This window comes from Meriones unguiculatus, chromosome 6, assembly GCF_030254825.1.
Source record: "Meriones unguiculatus strain TT.TT164.6M chromosome 6, Bangor_MerUng_6.1, whole genome shotgun sequence".
In the NCBI taxonomy this organism is placed as follows: domain Eukaryota; kingdom Metazoa; phylum Chordata; class Mammalia; order Rodentia; family Muridae; genus Meriones; species Meriones unguiculatus.
Window position 1 is genome coordinate 51,197,091 of NC_083354.1, and position 18,608 is coordinate 51,215,698.

Here is an 18,608-nt window from a genome sequence, read left to right on the forward strand (position 1 = left end):
CTCCATCTTTAATAACTCTGTGCTTGGTGTGTTGAATGAACAGAACAGGAAAGAGTTGCTATTAGAGGAGGGAATTTTGAATAGCCCTACAGCTTGGAAAAGAGTTACACAGTTGGTCAGGAGAGGGACACACTCACAAATTTATCATTTAAAAACTTACTAGAAAGCAGTGGTAAACACCACTGGTGTTGGCATTAAGACTATATATGTTAGTGAAAACCAAGAATAGAAATAAAAAAACTTGTGGGTTTTCCTCAGCCCCCTGTAAATGGGATTTTTGATAAGGGCATCAAGACATTCAATGAATAAAGAATAATTCCTTTCCACCAGCAGTACTGAGACATCCAGTTACTCACATTTTTTGAAGAGTGAGTGAATTCATGTTAGTTAAGATACATAGTCTATGCCCCATACCTTTTTCTTCTGTTGTTTCAAACATATTGCAAGGCAACAGATGTCAGCCCCTGGGTAGGAGAGAGGCTCAGTTTGAGAACTCCAGAAGAGCTCAGGAGATGAGTAGATGGCTCATTTGGTAAAGTGTTCACTTCAAGGGTGAGGACCTGAGTTTAGGTCCCTGCACCCAAGTAGAAAGCTGAGTATGGAGGGCCCAGACTGTAATTCTAGCACTGGGGAAGTGGAGTCAGAAAAATCCCCCAAAGCTTGCTGATCAGCTAGTCTTGTCACCTTAGTGGTCTCCAGGTTTGTTTCTCTGTCTAACTTAAATGTGTGTGGCATAGCTTTCCTGCTTGTTCTACTGATTTGCTTAGTCTACCCTAGCCTAGAAATTTTTCACATTTATCTATCTATCTGTCTATCTATCTTCTCTTTCTTTCTTTCTTTCTTTCTTTCTTTCTTTCTTTCTTTCTTTCTTTCTTTCTTTCTTTCTCCTTCCTTCCTTCCTTCCTTCCTTCCTTCCTTCCTTCCTTCCTTCCTTCCTTCCTTCCTCTCTCTTTCTTTTTCTTTCTTTTATTGCCTGCATGTATGTTTATGCACCACATGCGTACCTGGTACCCACAGAGGTCAGAAGGGGTCTCATATCTTCTGGAACTGAAATTACAGCTAGTTATGAGCCACCATGTGGGTGCTGGGAGCTGAACCGTAGCAAAAGCTGTGAGTGTTCTTAATCACTGAGCCGTCTCTCCAGCTCTGTGTTTATTTACCCATTGCTACTAATGTAGTCTTCCATTGTTTATTCTTGTAGTTGCTTGTAGCCTCACTTAGCTAACATTTTTTGATCAGATAGCCCATGATGAGCCTAAGAAGCTTGTAAACAAGGAAGAGGAACAGAGAGCTGTTTAGAATCCTCCCCCATCCTGTTATTTTTGAGGAAAAACAGACTCTAGCAGGTGCTTTAATGATCATGGAGGACATAATAATTTTTATTTTTTTGCTGTTTGGGTTTTTATAAATGGAGTATGAAAATATCTTTATCTGCAAAGTTAAGAGTCTGGGTAGTTCTGCAGTGCTAATAGTGGTGTAGAAATCTAAGCTAGAACTGTACTGTGGCGGTTCGCTCTTCTACTTATTTGAGATTCTAAGGACACTGTAAAAATTTCTTTCTCCCAGTAACACCTGATTGCTGATTGATAGCAGTAGTACTTGAACACATTCCAGCAGATAAGAGAAAACGAGCAGGGAACAAAAGTGCTTTTTTCTAGTTTTTCAATACATTATTTTAAATAACATTACATATTGAAAATTAAGTGTAAAAGAACACCCAACAAAATAAATATCACAAGAAATTGCATAATAAAAAGAGCACATCCCATAGTACAGAGTGTTTCCCTGACTACTCTTTTTTTGAGAGAGAGGTTTACTGTGTAGCTGGGATTTGCCGCCTTCTGTGTCGGCCTCTCTGCATCTGGGTCTGTAAGTGCTGCCTGGCTTCCCTTGCTCTGTATTCCAGCTCTCCAGCTCTCCCAAGTGCCATCCAGTTCAGACTAGACGGCTGTTTTGGGTTATGAATTGCCTTGACTTTTAGTTCGCTTTCTGAGGAACTGCTACTACCGTGCCATTTGTGCTTTTATCTTTACAGTGTTAACAGTAGCACTCCCTGCGTCTGAGGGGCTTCCTTGTACTGTCCTCTCTCTCACTGGGCAGAAGCTCTTCCCTCCTGTAGTGTGTACTAGGCAGAAGCTTGGGCCCTTGGTCACACACACACACACACACACACACACACACACACACGTCCTCCAGCTGCCAGTGGAGAGCACTCATTCCCAGCTCTCCTGCTGACAGCTTGTGGGGCTCAGCACAAAGGGCTTAGTGGCTAGTTATGTTTCTAGTGAGTGCTGGGTGTCCTTTTTCTCCCCTAACTTACAGTTTATCCCAGGTCTTTCTCAGAGCTATTGAAAAGACTGATTGCAAAAAATAGTATCTCCCCTTTTAGTTCTAACTTTTTTTTAAATTATTTTTTATATTAATTACAGTTTATTCACTTTGTATCCCCTCTCTCCTCCCCTCCCAATCCCACCCTCCCCACATCATCTCCTCCTATGCCCCTCTCCAAGTCCACAGATAGGGGAGGTCCTCCTCCCTTTCCTCTGACCCTAGCTTGTCCGGTCTCATCTGTAGTTCTAACTTTTAAATGAATTGAATTAGGTATCTTTGATTTCCTAAATTATTCTACCAGTTTCAGTACCAAACTTGAGTGTTTTATGGACTGACTTTTTTTTCTTTTTTTTTAAATTGGATGCTCTTTTAAAAAATAAATTGATCATTGGCATCTTGAGTTGAACACTGTAGTTTTTAATTATTTTGATAACCAAGAAAAAATCCCCTACTTATATTAGTATGTCAGTAAGGGAGCCAATAAAACGTATTCTGGAAGGAACCCATGCTCTTCCTTAGGGGAGACTGTTTGAGATTTAATGTTGTGGGTGATGCTACGATTTGTGATTTGCATGGTTTCAGATGTTGTCTTTTTTCCTACTTCCTAGGAAGTAACAGCTAGCAGTCGCCACTATGTCGACAGGCTATTTGACCCTGATCCCCAGAAAGTTCTCCAAGGTGTCAGGTAAGTAGCATGCATTTAAGACTCTATCAAAGTCTTGTTTGTCTTCATGTTTTAATTTGCCAAATATTATAATTATGAAAATGTAGGTATAACCTCCCTTCGTACGCTTGGCTTCATTTATGAGATAATTGCTTGACATTTATGACTATTTTATTATAAAGGTTTTGTCTGTTGATAGTTATTAACTAATATGACTGGCCTCATTTTTTGTAGAATACTTGTTTTCTGTTTAAAATGTTTCCTTTGGAGAATGCTTTTGCTTTAAATAGCAATAAAAGCAAAATAAAAAAAAGTTGATGGCTAATAATTGGAAAGTAGTGGGAGAATAAGTTAGTATTATGTTGATGTTGTTTTGCTTTTTTTTTTTTTTTTAAATCAACTGTCATCAAAATTTCCCTGTGCTGGAAACTTAAATATCAACATTTAGAAAGTAGTCATTAGAAAAATTTAAGTTTTTGATAACAGAGAGCTTGTGTATGTCTTTTCTTCAAAGTTCTTTGATCTTCAATAAGGGGGGGGGACATTTTTAATCAGCACATTATAGGTGATTATAAATTGAAGTTAGAAAGGTGGGATAAGATTTCAAGTGACTGGAAGGCTAATTTTCTCTCCTTTGAGATTCAGTGGCTTTTACTTTTAATACATCAATTCTAAGGAAGGAGATGTAGCCGAAGGCTGCTTGTGGAATTGGAAAGCACAGGAACTACAGGCCTCAATTATGTACAAGGAACAAGGCTCAAAAGAGGTTGAGGATGAATTGCATTTTGGGCAATAGATCACCCGGCACCAGGCAAATAGATGACTTTCCTTTTATCTTTTCCTTACTAACATTTTCAGTGAAATAGTACTTTACGCTTTATTCTTGCTCAGCCAAGGTAAGCGTAGATGCTTTGTTTATAACCTTTCTTTTGCCTATAGTTCTTTATTAAAAAAAAAAAAAAATTACATTTGGCCAGGCTGTGGTGGCCACACCTTTAATCACAGCCAGAGAGAGAGAGAATATAAGAGAATTGGCAGGCTGCCTTTATCTTGCACACTGGTGGCAGGTGATGACGTAATGTTGCTAGGCAACTTAGAAGCAGGCTATTGGCTTGTGAGCTAACATTACAACTTCTGTGACCAAAAACAGTTATTCCCCAGTCAGAGATACCACCAGAAGATCTTTTATTGTAGAGGATTGCAGTAGAAGAGAGGGAACAGGATGGGAGCCTACCACTAGAGGGTCCTCTGAAAGGCTCTACCCAACCCAACCAAACTTTGAGCAGAGTGCAGGGAGTCTTGTGGAAGAAGGGGGTTGGAGGGGGCACAGCAGGACCTGGAGGGTACAAGAACCCTTCAAAGAGACCAACGAAGCTAAAAATAACCTGAGCCTAGGGTTTCCTGCAGAGACTGATGCACCGACCAAGGACTGTGCTTGGAGAGGACCTAGACCCCTGCTCAGATATAGCCTATTGGCAGCTCAGTGTCCATGTGGGCTCCTGAGTAAGGGGAGCAGGGGCTGCCTATGTCATGACTTGATGGCCTGCTCTTTGATCACTCGCCCCTGGTGACGCAGCCTTTTGAGCCCACAGAGGAAGAGGATCCAGGCAGTCCTGATAAGGCTGATAAGCTAGGGTCAGATGGCAGAGGAAGAGAACATCCCCTTTCATTGGACCAGGGGAAGGGGATGGAGAGAGAAGAGGGAGGGGGGATTGGTAGGAGTTGAGGGAGGGGGCTTCACTCGAGATATATAATGAATAAATTGTAAAAAAAAATTAAAAAAGAAAACAGTTATTCCCTAATCCTCTTAAGTCTTTCTCTTCTCCCTGTCACTTTGTTTCTTGCCATCCTAAAGTGACCTGTATTTTTTCAGTGACGGTTCCTTGTAGTTGCCCCTAGAATATACCCCCTTCATGTCTAGCATAATCTATGAACTGCCTTTTCTTTTGCTCTTGCAATCTGCTTACCAAGGTTCTGACGAGGTTCTATAGTTCAATTTAATCCCCCCCCCCATTGCCTCAAAATTTTTTGAAGTTTATCATCTACATTTTAAAACTTTCACTATAAATACTGAAACTTATAATTTGGCTGGCCTTACACTGTTAATAATATTTTGTCTCTTCAGTAGATTGTAACTCTTTAGACTAGGTGTTCAGTTGTGTGATGTTTTACAGTCTTTGTAACACCTAGTACAGTGCTGAGCTCAAGAAGTAACTGTAGACCTTCAGAAGAACATAAATCATGCTGCCCTTTCTCCCCCGCATTATAAACACGATAGCTAGGCGAGACTGTGTGTGTTTTTTGTTTGTTTGTTTGTTTGTTTTTATTTTTGTTTTTTGATCTCCTGGGAAAAGGTTGTCTGTCTAAAAATTAGGAATGCTTTTATTTTGTATACAGACATAGAAAAAATAAAAAAGAAAGATACCAAATTTATTTTTTTTTCTTATCATGTTGCTATTAAGGCCTCATGTATAGAACGAAATGGGAAAAAAATCATCTGTCTTTGAAGACATGAATTGGTTCTTTTGTTTTGCTTTGTTTTATTTTTGATTTTATTGAAATAGGGTCTCCCTGAGTAGTCCATCTGGAACTCACTATGTAGTCTAGGCTGATCTTAAATTCATGATCCTCTTCAGTGCTGGAACACAGGTGTAAACTTTAAGCCTGGTGACATACTTAGATCTGCCATTTAATTTGGGAGTTCTCAAAAACAAGCAAACACACAAACCTGAGCTGTAGCTTTCTCCTGTGTGAAACGTGGTTAATCTTACCCAAAGCTGCCATGAAGATGAAGTAGAGTAGTAGGTGTGGAGTACTGTGTAAACTTTAAAGATGGACGGCTGGATGGCAGAATTTTGTTATACTGATGTCTTCATTGGGTTTGATTTTTGTAAACTTGTTTCTCTGGGGTACATTTTAAGGAATTATAAGTTGTAATCCATGTAGTGACAGGTCAGACTTACATTCTTGCCTGTAAAGAGAATGGACTTAGGTCCTAAGAAAGTGATGACTGTGCTGCAGTTATAGGCTTCCAGAGGGACCCTTACCTAAACCTGGAGCTGCCAGGTCACCCTGTGTGGAGTGAAATTGACATCAGTCTTAGACCAGAAGATTGAGGAAAGAGATGAGTAGTTGATGACAGGTAGACTGACAGATTCTACTATCCTTAAATGGGGTGACTGTCATCTCTTTTTGTTTTAACAGTTTCATGAAAATGACTTGCTGGGTCATTAAATTAACAACTGAATATATTTAACATATTTAATTTGCTGGTTTTTAACATGCCTGTCTAACATGGGTATATTTACTTACTGTAGCCAAAGCAAACAATCTTTTATTCTTAGACATTGATACAAACTATAAGAGAATTAGAAAATTGGTTTTGTCAGCGTGTGTGTGTGTGTATGTATGTGTGTGTGCGTGTGCGTGCACTCGCATGCATCTGTGTCTTTTGTCTGACACACTACTTTCAGATATTTGGAATGGGTTCACAAAGTATTGTAGGGATAGACAATTTTTGCTTAGTTTGGAAGGATGACGGGAAATGAGGAACAGGATTGAGGATTCTGTAGCTGAGAACCTGGCATGAAGAGGCGCAGCAGCTGCGCGCTGCGCTTAGCACAGGCAGGTAGACAACACTAAGGCTGGGAGGTAGTGAAAGCACACGACCAGCTGCTAGGTTGGAATGGCAGTGGCTCAGAGCTGTGTCACTAAGAGAAAACAGTAGGCTTAATTAGGAAGTAGGAGCCGAGATGTACAGTCTCTCACTAACTGCTCTTTACTGAGATCTTGGTATTTTACTGTTGTAGAATTGTATATCAGAACTTGGTTAAAAAGAAAAAAACTTAAGAAATCCCATTCATCCTAATAAGCTCATAATGAATAGGTAGTTACCTGTTTTAAACCATCCAGAGGTTCTGAGGGAAAGTTTACAGAGGATTAGATCAGTCTTTGAAAGATTTACCCTCAGATATTGAGCTAATGGAAAAGCCTGAAGTTCCAGTGTTTGCCTCTACATAAAAATACCATTCAGAAATGTGTGGTGACATCAGCTTTCAGCACATCTCTAAACACATGAGGATCCCCCTGTGATACTGAAGAAGATAATTATAGAAGAGGCTTAGTAAATGCTTTTTGTGTATCTTAATTAGATGCTGAGGATTAAACCCAGGGTCTTGAGCATCTAAGGCAAGCTCTCTGTCATAGAGCTATTCTCCTTGCCAGTAAATGTGCTTGGCGTTGGAAATATGTACTCATTTGTTGAGTTGGGTGTTTGTTTGTTTGTTTGTTTTTAACTTTCACCCCCCCCCCCCTTTTTTCTACTGGATAATGTTTTGCCAGCTCCATAATTCTTTTCTACGATTGTAACTTTCAAGATTGAAAAATGTTCTTATACGTTATAAACCTCTATTACCTAAAACAGGAAGAAGCAAAAGTTTTTAGGGGGGTATATTTTGGGATTAAAAAAAAAAAAGGATGAGCTGAATCTGATTGCCACCTAACAGTGGTCTTAACACTCCCTGACCTAATTTCCCGCCATTATTTGGTGACATCATTACACTCTCCTGCAAGGTTTAGGTTGAAAGTAACAACACCTACTCAAAATAGTTACTGCAGACAAGAAAGTAATGCCTTCCCTTTTTAGAGTTCACGTAAGATTTATAGTGCTCTAATGTGTAAATGCTCAGGTCTGACTACAGGAGAAGCCTCTAAGGTAGTTGGTTTCGAGAGCTGCCAGGGTGTCCTGCGACAGCTGTGTGGTGCTGATGCCTCAGATACAGTGAGTGTGCTGAACTGGTTCTCAGTTTCCAAAATGTTTAACTTTTACTTAAAAAATCAAAACCAAAAACAAGCTTTTATTTATGTGACACAAACACTATGGGAAAATACCATCTTTCTTTTTAATTAATTAATTAACTTTACATCTTTACCAAGGCTCCCTCCCCGTCCTCCCAGTCTTTACCCTGCACCCCACAGAGGTGCACTCATCCACTCTTCCTTTCTTTTCAGAAAAGTGGGGTCTCCCGTGGATATCAACTAGCCCTGGCATATCTTGTAGTAAGACTAGGTACATCGTCTCCTGTTGAGGCTAGAAGCGGTCCCAAAGGCAGGCAGTGTAGTCAGAGGCAGCTCCTGTTCCCACTGTTTGGAGTCCCACATGTAGACCCAGCTACACAGCTGTTACATATGTGCAAAGGGCCTAGTCAGTCGCATGCATGCTCCCTGGTTGGGGATTCAGTCTCTGTGAGCCCCTGTGGGCCTGGGTAGTTGATTCTGTAGGTTTTCTTGTACTGTCTTTGACTCCTCTGGCTCCTACAATCCATATTCCCCCTCATCCACTGGATTCCCCAAGCTCTGCCTAATGTTTGGCTGTGGGTGTCAGCATCTGTTTCCATTAGTTGTTGGGTGAAGCCTCTCTGATGACTGTTATGCTGGCCTCCTGTCTGCAGGTATAGCTGAATGTCATTAGCAGTGTCAGTGGTTGGGCTCCTCCATATAGTGTGGGTCTCAAGCTGGACCAGTCATTGGTTGGCCATTCTCTCAATGTCTGCTCCATCTTTACCCCAGCACATCTTGTAGGCAAGACAAATTGTAGATCAAAGGTTTGTGGCTGGACAAACCTTTGTATGTGTCCTACTCCCTCTATTGGAAGTCTTGCCTGGTTATAGGAGATGGCCAGTTCAGGCTCCAAATCCCCCATGGCTAGGAGTCTTAGATAGGGTCACCCATAGATTCCTGGGTGTTTCCATTGCCCTAGGTATCTAGTTCATCCCAGAGATGCCTCCCTCCCCATTCCAGTTGTCTCTCCCAGTACTCTCTGTCTGCCACCCCCCACCACTGCCCGATCCCTCCTCTTCCCATGCCATTTGCTTTAAATCAAAAGATGACATATTTGCTCTAACAGTACACAGAAAGAACAGGATGGAACTGTATCCACAGTCTATTCTGATGATAACTGGGATAGCATATGAAGGCTAAGTGTAAGAAATGAAAAACTGCATTGAAATTTTAAGGAAGCCATTAAAAACAATCAAACCCCAAAGCGGTACAGCTAATAAGAAAATCAAACAGATAAAGTAGAACCATAAGAAATGTTCAGGGGCTGGAGAAATAGATGGGAGTGATTAAGAGTGCTCGCTGCTTTTCCAGAGGACCCGAATTTGATGCCCAGCACCCATGTTGGGAGGTTCACAGCTACTTGTAACACCCGATCCAGGAGATCGGACACCTTCTGCCCTCTGTAGGCACCTGTACTCATGCACACACGCACACACACACACACACACACTCAAAGAAGGAGGAACAAGAGGAAGTGGAGGAGGAGTTAGAGGAGGAGGGAAAATGCCACATTAAAACATTAGGATCAAATAATTATTCCCGAGATCCTTGCCCTCTACCACTTAAGACCATCTTCCTCATTCTAATACCTTCCTGTTTCCTGAAGCAAACACATGCATGCGCGCACATACACAAACACATGGGAGAGTAAATATGAATGGCTATATGAGAATATATGAGAGTGAATGTGAATCCCCAGAAATATTGCTGAGCGCTAATAGAGGATTAATGGTTCTGAGGTCAGACGGGAAGTAGAACATAGTGGTACTTGCTACAGGGTCAGGTATGTTCTAACTAGCTCTTTGTTTGTCATCCATTCCCAGAGTTGTGTTGAAAGTGGCCTAATATACTCCATTTTATTTAAAGGATTGTTGCCCGTGTTGGAGGAATCCAGCTTGTTTTTAGTGGAAGTTTTAGCTATTACTCAGGACTTTTGCTTGCTGTTGTACAGTTCCACAGCCAGTTAGCACATGTCCCTCTCTTCAGCACCTTGGCTGGCTAGCGAGGGCTTGGGATTTGTGACTTCTTTCTGTACTTGGTTTATTGCATGATAAAGTGGAATCAGTTGGTCTTTGCTATTTCCCTACAGTGTCTAAACACGTCGTTTTTTGTTTTTTTTTTCTTCCCCTGAATTCAGAGACATGAAAAATGCTGTAATTGGAAACAATAAACAGAAAGCCAACCTCATCGTTTTAGGAGCTGTCCCAAGGTATGTTTGCTATCTAACTTATTTTTTGCCAGTCCTGCCAAGTTTCTAATGTCCTTCTTCAAATATAAGAATCCCTGTACTTATCATTCTTGCTTTTTTTAAAATAAAATTTTAAAATAAATGCCTTAAAGTACAGTAACCATTTCTAAGGACATGTTTATACATAAATGTGTGTGTGTGTTTATATGTGCTTGTGTGTGTGTACATGTGTGTGTTTCAGGAACATCCTAGCTCATAGGGGATACATGGTCCTAAGTGGTAGAGGTTGAGGACTTGGGATTAATTCTTTGGCAAGCTGGCTCAAACTGGCATGGGACGATTAGAAAGAAAAGAAAGCTTTTTATTCACAAAGCACTTCACAAGAACTCAGAACATTTTCGTTAAGAAAATTAGTAAGAGGCCCTCTTAGTACTACTACTCTGAATTCAAGGTCCATTTCTACTTTGCATTTAAGATTCAATAGAACTTGGCATTGGAGTCTTCAGCTCCTGAAGGGATGACATGGGGGATGGTGCTGTTTCTACAGAGACCGTTTGTGTGCAACTTTCAGATTTATAGTTTGGTAGACTGAGATATTTATTTGTACAGAATAAGACAATCTCTTAGATTTTTGTCTCTCAGTTGGGAGTGTGTTCTACAACTCTGCCTTTTGATTGTGTCAACCGTATTTTTATTTTGTGGGATATATTTCCCACATTGCCTTTATTACACTGTTCTGTTAGATTAATGACGACTTTTTGTTTTACAGTCTGTTTACCAAGCCCCCTTTATTTTTTAGATTGTTGTATTTGCTTCAACAAGAAACCTCAAGCACGGAGCTGAAAACTGAATGTGCAGTGGTGTTAGGGAGTCTTGCAATGGGCACAGAAAACAATGTTAAGTCTCTACTAGACTGCCATATTATCCCCGCCTTACTACAAGGTATGTAGGGAAGCAGTTTTTACATAGTCTCTTTACATTGTTGTAGATTCTGGTTGAAAGATTGTCTCATGGTGGGAAGTGGTGGCACATGCCTTTAATCCCAGCACTTGGGAGGCAGAGGCAGGAGGAACTTTGTACGTTTGAGGCCAGCCTGGTCTACAGAATGAGTTCCAGGATAGCTAAGGCTACACTGAGAAACCCTGTCTCAAAAAAGAAAACAAAAACCAAACAAACAACAAAGAAATGTGCCTTACACGTGTTTCTCTTCCTAGGACTACTGTCCCCAGACCTAAAGTTCATTGAAGCTTGCCTCCGATGTCTACGGACAATCTTCACCAGCCCTGTCACTCCAGAGGAGCTGTTGTATACAGTGAGTTTGGGGGATGTGGGGGTGTGTGTCACAGTTAAATTCTCAGTGTATTTCTAACTTGCCAATTCACCCTAAATGTTAGATGTGGAAATCTCACCAAGCAGTTGACTTTCTGCTTACTTGGAATGTTAAATGTTCTAGGCTTTGAAAATAAGTGAGTGACAGTTACACATTTTGAGAACTTACAAGCTGTTTTTAAAGGCTTATTTCTGTGGGTTGATTATATAAATTAAGGGAGTATGTTTTTCTAAATTATGAAACATTTCAGTTTTATGCTTTGGCAATTTCATATCATAGAGACAGTATAGAATTCAAAAGTGTTAGCTGTCAGGACGGCAGAGAGGTGGGGGTGGGAAGCCTCAGAACTGTTCAGTGTACCTAGCTGACTGGACTGGGTAGAGGCTGGCTGTTGGAAGCCACTCAGACACTAAATCAGACAGCACAGTGAGTAAGGGGGGGCTTTCTATTTGGAGTCCTACTTGTCTGACAGGTAACTGGGGGCAGTTATGTAACTTCCTTCTTCTCTTTATCATGTGTGAACTACAGATAGAGAATTGACAGGAACATGCCTGAAGAAATGGGTTGGGGGTTGTTGGAAGACCGGTGGATCAGAGAGCAGTGGAGAAAAAGGAGGGGCAGCTTAGAAGTGAACAGCCTTGGAACCTGGTCAGCCCAACCTCTACTTGCTCTTAACCTTTTGGACTTTTCTGGTTGTTTTGAGGATTTACATTTTTCATTTTGTTTTTCACTACAGAGAGTCATACTAACACGCAGGCAAGGGGCAGAGATTCCGCTTTCAGGGAATTAACAGCTTCTGTTTTCCTGCATCGCCCTTACGTGTCTCTGGCGTCCTTTCTTCCTCCCCTTCTGCTTTTGTCTGCAGACCAGCATAGTTTCTTTGGGAAATTAGTTAGGTTTCAGACTCATAGGTCCTCCCCAGGCTTGCAGAATCAGAATTGTCACTGAGAACATCTTTTGGAAATGTGTGTGCACCTTTGTACGTATGCATGGTTCTGGACTGTAGCCCACTTTTACTGGGAAGCTTGAGCCAAGTTTTCTTTTCTGTCTGGTTCAACCTAAAATGTCTGTTTCAGTTTGTAATTGTTCTTGCATTACAAATAAAAGGAGATCTTGGAAAACCTGGCAGCAGGGTTCTCTCTCTCTCTCTCTCTCTTTTTTTTTTGCCACCATGTAGGCAAGATAATGGGCTATAAAATATTTCTGTGTGTGTGTGTGTTTGTGAGCGGTGTGCTTGACTGTGTGTGCGCATGTGTGCACATTGGTGCCTTTACACGTCTGAGGACAGAACTTGACATTGGGTGTCTTCCTCAGTTGCTGTCCAACTATATTGAACCCAGAGCCCATGGATTGAGCTAGTCTAGCCCGCTGGCCTGTTTTGGAGACCACCCTGTTTTCCTGGCGTTGGGATTGTTGGTGGGCTGCCATGCTTACCTGGCTTTTCTGTGGGTCCTGGGATCTGAACTCCTCAGTCTTGTGCTTAAGATGGCTGCTTGCGTAGCAGGCACTTTACCCACAGAGCCGCCTCTCCAGCCCAGCGGTGGGCTTTATGTGAGAAGTTATTAATCTGTGAAATGTCCTGTCTTGGGTACATTGAAAACAGCTAACTCATCATTATAGCTGCTACTGGTGCCTACTATAACATCCCAAGATCCAAGCTGTCAGATTTGTTTTATACAGTATTTCTTCTTTGTTAATAAGTCACCCCATCACATTTTGATTTCAGAATTGATTTTTTCCTACCCTCTGCAATGCTGCTGTTTTATAGTGAGAAACATTGTTTATGAGAAATTAAGTTCCTTCTCTTATATTTTATTTTCAAGAATGACTATGAAAACATCTTTCCATATACTATGCTTGAACAGTTCTGATGGCCATGGTGCTTTTATTTTGCTGTTCTTTAAAGAGACTTGAGTTAATACCATTAAGATAAGCTTTAGCTGGGTGTGGTGACACAACGCCAGTAATCCCAGCCCTCTGGGAAGAGGCAGAGACAGGCAGATCTCTATGAGTTCGAGGCCAGCCTGGTCTACAAAGGGAGTCCAGGACAGCCAAGGCTACACAGAGAAACCCTGTCTCAAAAAAAAAGAAAGAAAGAAAGAAACTTTGCTGTGTACTTGCTTGTAGAAAGACTGTCACATGCATGCTTAAGGCCTAAGTTTCTTGTTGCTGTCGGCTCCTTCCCTTCTATCCAGGATGCCACGGTGATACCGCACCTCATGGCGCTGCTGAGCAGGTCCCGCTACACCCAGGAGTATATCTGCCAGATCTTCTCACACTGTTGCAAAGTAAGAACTAGAGAAATGTTGAGTAAACGTGTGTGTGCCCTGTGGCGCACACTCTGGCCTGCTTCTGGCCGTGACTGTGACACTTGGGGCTGAGTGTGGTGTCTGACATCTATAAGCATTGTGTAGGTCCCAGTGACTGCAGCATACTGTGTGTTTGTGTGCTTACAGGGGCTTTAACCTTTTCATGTAGAGGAAGTGCATGCTAGCCTCGCCTTAGCAGGAGGTCTGAGAGCAGTGCCGGGAGAGTGCAGAGCAGCAGCACCTTGCCCTGCCCTCCTCTGTCCTCCGCGTGCTCAGGCTCTGAAAGGCTCAGTCTCTGTGCTTTTAAAAGGCTCCAGTCACTTTGCTTTATGTATTAAGTAAACTCTTAGGCAACTGTGGGTGATTATTTATTTAAAAGGTTTTTGCTGTTGTTGTTTTGTTTTGTTTTGTTTTTTGAGGCAGAGTTTCTCTGTGTAGCCCTGGCTGTCCTGGAACTCACTCTGTAGACCACGTTGGCCTTGAATGCAGAGATGCACTTGCTGCTGCAAGTGTTCCCAAGTGCTGGTATCAAAGACATGCGTTCTTTTGTTAGTATGAACACTGAGAGACAGGTTTGGACTTTAGAGAAGAATCAAGAGACTGAAATTTTTAAAATAATTATGGAGAGCATTCAGAAAAGTCATGTACTGATCCGATATCTCAGAGATACATTGTGAAGACAATTTAAAGGGTTTGAGCAGCGTATTTAATATCTACTCTTTGTGTTAAAATGGGGTAAGGCAAGCACATGCATTTGCCTCTTTACAGTTTGTTTTGCTCTGTTCTGGTTTTTGTTGTTTGTTTTGAGATAGGGTCTTACTGGAGAGCCTTGGTTGTCTTAGAACTCACTCTGAGGACAGGCTGGCCTCAAACTCTGCCAGCCTCTTCTTCTGCCTCCGCCTCTGCCTCCGCCTCCACCCCTGAGTGTGGGGACTAAAGGTGTGCATACCGTATCTGACCACTGTCCCTGTTAAACAGCCTGGGCTGTTTTCTAGGCTGTTTTCGAGTAGTGACCTTCTGCTCAGCCTTCAGAGTGCTGGGCTTATAGGTGTAGGCCACAATGCCCAGCTTTCTTTGTATGGGTGTGAAATATCTTGAAGAATAGAAAATAATACCTTACAGTTAGCTCACCTCATATCACAGAAAGGCTGGCTTCAGAGGAGGAAGAACAGAGAGGTGCAAGTGTTTGAGCAGTCCTCCTTCTCCTCAGCCATTCTGATAATCTCCGCCAGTGTTTAGTTTTTCTGTTTAGTTTTTTTAGTTTTTCTTTGTATATTCTTTGTATATTCTCTGTCAGATGACTAGGCTGTTACATATTTTCTCTTATTCTGTAGCTGCCTCTTCACATAGTTCAATGTCCTCTGCTGTACAGAAGCTTTTTAGTGTCATGGGATTCCAAACTGAGGCAGATTTGTAGGAAACCTGTTTTTTACTTGGCTCCTCCATAATAGTCTCTATCATCGTGTTCATAGTGAGAAAGGTATTTCAAACAAGATAATTGAGTGAAAGCATTTATAGCAGTGCCCATCACACAGTGAGCACCTAGTGAGTGGTGCTCATAATTTTATCTGCAGGTGTGTAAATGAGCTGGGAGGAAGGGAAATAAATGTGCGTAAAGCCTGTGCCTTGAGACTGTGCCAAGTTGTTATAAAGGATGTTATGCACCATTCTGGATGCATGGCTGACAGTAAGTGCGTTGTGTCCTTGTATGATTGTAACCTCATGTACACAAGCTCACATCCGCTATTCTCTCAGTCATCTAGAGCAGCAGTTCTCAGTCTGTGGGTCAAATCTCAGCCTGCATATCAGATATTAACATTATGATTGACAATAGTAGCACAATTACAGTTAGGAAGCAGCAAGGAAAATAATTTATGGTTGGGAGTCACCACAACATGAGCCGTATTAAAGGGTGGCAGTATTAGGGAGGTTGAGAACCTCTGACTTAGATTTTTTCCCCCTTCCTTATTCTGGAGAGGTAAGGCACAAGATGTAGACATGCCACGTGTAAGTTATGGCAGCATACACATACTCATACACACACACACACACACACACACACACACACACACACACCTCTGTCTGCCCTGCTTTGGGGTTTGAGTTTGTTCAGTCATAGGGCAACTCAGAAAACTGTGCTGTGGAAAGTGTAGTTTACTCTAAGCAAGTGTGGTTTCATCAGAATTGTGCTTTATGCTAATGTGTTCCTATGTTCTCTTTTCTTACAGGGACCGGATCATCAAACAATCTTGTTTAACCATGGGGCAGTACAGAACATTGCTCACCTCCTAACCTCACCCTCTTATAAAGTAAGATGTAAAAAGTTATGTCAGAGTTTATCTTCATTTTCATTGATAGAAGAAGCCTACTTATGTTATTGCCTTTTCTGTAGGTGTGATCAGGAGTAGATTTCTTTTCTTCTTTTCATCCGTCCGGGTTGTCATGGTCCATCAATAAAGTGGTGCAGGGCGGATGTTACTGCAGCGTGTTCTTCTATTGGAAAAGGTTGTCCTTGTCTAGTCTTTCATGACATTTTATGCCATGAGCTGTGGATTTTCATCTGAGAAGTAGTAGTTCAGGTTTCTATAGTCAGTTGGCAGTGCTGAAACTATTGCTTGAGCTGATGCCTTCATCGGGACATGGCTGGCTGCATTGGGCTAGGCTTTGGATCTTGTTTTTAGTCTGTGGCCACACAGGCTCAAACCTACAGTATATGCTTACATATGTGTCAGCATCTAGAATGTATTCTGTTTTGTGTTAAGATGTCAAAAGTTTTCAGGCTTAATAATTTTCTTTACTATCTGTCATATATAGATAAGCAATATTGAAATCTATTATTAAAATCAAGTTAAAACTTTCACTGTTGCCTACCTATCAGGGTTTAGAAATGGGGCATTGTCCTGTGTCTTGTTAAAATTCAGTAAGTCATTACAGGGAGGCACTAATTTTTCTCTCTGTCTGCTTGTGGTAACAATGGTCTGCTCTGCTGTTTTAGTTTCCCTTATGGCGAATCTTCACCTTAGATAGCTACCACATGGTTATTGGTCATGGTGAATACAGGGCAGGAATGCACATGGCACAGCTCAAAACTAGCCAAAAGCAGCACAAGAAGCCTCTGCTTTATGCATGCTAAGACTGTCATTACATCTCCCTTCTCCTACACATCAGTACTCACCACCCTGTCTCCCTCCCAAGTTCATGTCCTATTAGTAGTAGTAGCAGCAGCTCCCTTAGTCCACTCAGTACTGGCTGTGTGCAAATGGGTGTGGGACCATGCACTGGGGCACAGGAAACCTACCAGTGACCACATCCATAAAGAAAAGTGAGTTTCTCTTTAATAGCCATCAGTTGCCAGTGACGCAGCAGGGGGTAGATAAGATCAAATACATTACTGTTTTTTTAAAAAAAAAACAGTTGTAGAGGTGCTGGTGGTTCTCTTGTTACTGCCCAGCAGCCTGCCCCGTGCAGTAGTCCAAATAGACTTTTCTGAAAGAACAAAGAAAAGAAAAGTAGCTTTTTCAGATAATTATTCATAACCCCTTCGTTTTTGCCATCCTCCAGCTTCATTAATTCCCCATTTTTCAGTTTCCCTACATTTATTGACCATAACAAAATTTAAAAGTTAGAGTTTGTGAGGAGGAAAGTGTTTGAATAATAGTTTATCACCCGTGTCGTCGGCATCTTGTAGGCTCCACCTGAGGGCATGTGTGCACTGCAGAGCATTCCCAGGGGAGGGCAGGCTCAGCACATTACTTGTCCTGGAACATGCCAGTCAGGCCCTAAGGTGCTTATGTGTAGCCTCAGGCTCAGTGGTGAGATGTCCTGGGTCCTCTGGTAGATGCTCTGGTGGGGATCCCTACAGACATAAACATAGAACATAGCTTAATTCCTCTTTTACGGTGATTTTGCTTCCTGTTTTAAGCCCCAACTCCACTTCCCACACATGTATAAGAATACAAAAAACAAACAAATAAAAAATTCCAACCAGTGAAACCAAAACAAAAAAGCTTAGAACCCTTTACTGATTCAGTCCTCTGTACAGAAAAAGACTTGTCCCACTTGAAAGGCACTTGGTAATTTTTATTAAGCTCCTTCCTTCTACCTTATAAAACTTACATTTTATATAATGTTTTCTAGATTTGACTAGGTATTTTTCTATTGATTTTTTGAGTGCTACTTTTTCACTTTTTCCTTCTCTATTACTTCAAAAATTACTTGGTTTCTGTTGTAGTCTTTGCATTTGCAGGTGTTACTTTTATTATCGTGGAGCTGGGGTTTTTTTTGTTAGTCCCATAGTCCTAATGAATGAGCTCAGGCCTTTGCACATGCCAGTCAAGTGTTCTGTCAGAGCTGTGCCTCCTCTACTCATAATAATTAAATTAGTTATTTAATTAAATAATTATTAAAAGGAGGATTTAGATTCTGAAGTATTGAAATATTTCAAAGATTAAACAATTTTAATTAATAAATGTTTTGTTTCTTTGTTTGCTTTTTCAGGTTCGAATGCAGGCACTGAAATGCTTCTCGGTCTTAGCCTTTGAGAACCCCCAGGTATCGCTGACCCTGGTGAACGGTAGGCTGGACCTTTCAGTGGCACCTATGTGACTCATTTATTATGAACATCACAGATTTAAAGGACTTTCTTACTCTTTGATTTTGTCTTATTTCTAGTTTTGGTCGATGGGGAATTGTTACCTCAGATATTTGTGAAGATGTTACAGAGGGATAAGCCTATTGAGATGCAGCTCACGTCAGCCAAATGGTAAAAGTCAAAACAGCATGGGCAGAAACCCTGTTAATACCGTGGAACAAGAACGTGGTGGCATAATTTGCTCACTCCCATCGCCATCTTGTTGGGAGTTTGAAATATGAAATTCACTAAGCTGTCTTACAGTTTTGTAAACTGGACGTGGCTTTTATACTTGGTATGAGGAACGAGGCTATCAT

The 18,608-nt window shown here is 41.4% G+C and overlaps 1 protein-coding gene across 5 annotated transcripts in view; it reads left to right on the plus strand.

Moving 5' to 3' along the window:
• Armc8 (armadillo repeat containing 8) overlaps window positions 1–18,608 on the plus strand; it is an 85,860-nt gene that overhangs the window by 21,859 nt on the left and 45,393 nt on the right. For all 5 annotated transcript variants that reach the window (XR_009592349.1, XM_060385445.1, XM_060385444.1 and 2 more), the window contains exons 2-9: window positions 2,940–3,016; window positions 9,972–10,043; window positions 10,822–10,964; window positions 11,237–11,334; window positions 13,548–13,640; window positions 15,890–15,970; window positions 18,159–18,234; window positions 18,333–18,423. Coding sequence is in view for 4 of the 5 variants with exons in the window: in XM_060385445.1 (XP_060241428.1) it covers window positions 2,940–3,016; window positions 9,972–10,043; window positions 10,822–10,964; window positions 11,237–11,334; window positions 13,548–13,640; window positions 15,890–15,970; window positions 18,159–18,234; window positions 18,333–18,423 (731 nt within the window). In the remaining variant the exon portion in view is untranslated. The remainder of the gene's footprint in view (window positions 1–2,939; window positions 3,017–9,971; window positions 10,044–10,821; window positions 10,965–11,236; window positions 11,335–13,547; window positions 13,641–15,889; window positions 15,971–18,158; window positions 18,235–18,332; window positions 18,424–18,608) is intronic.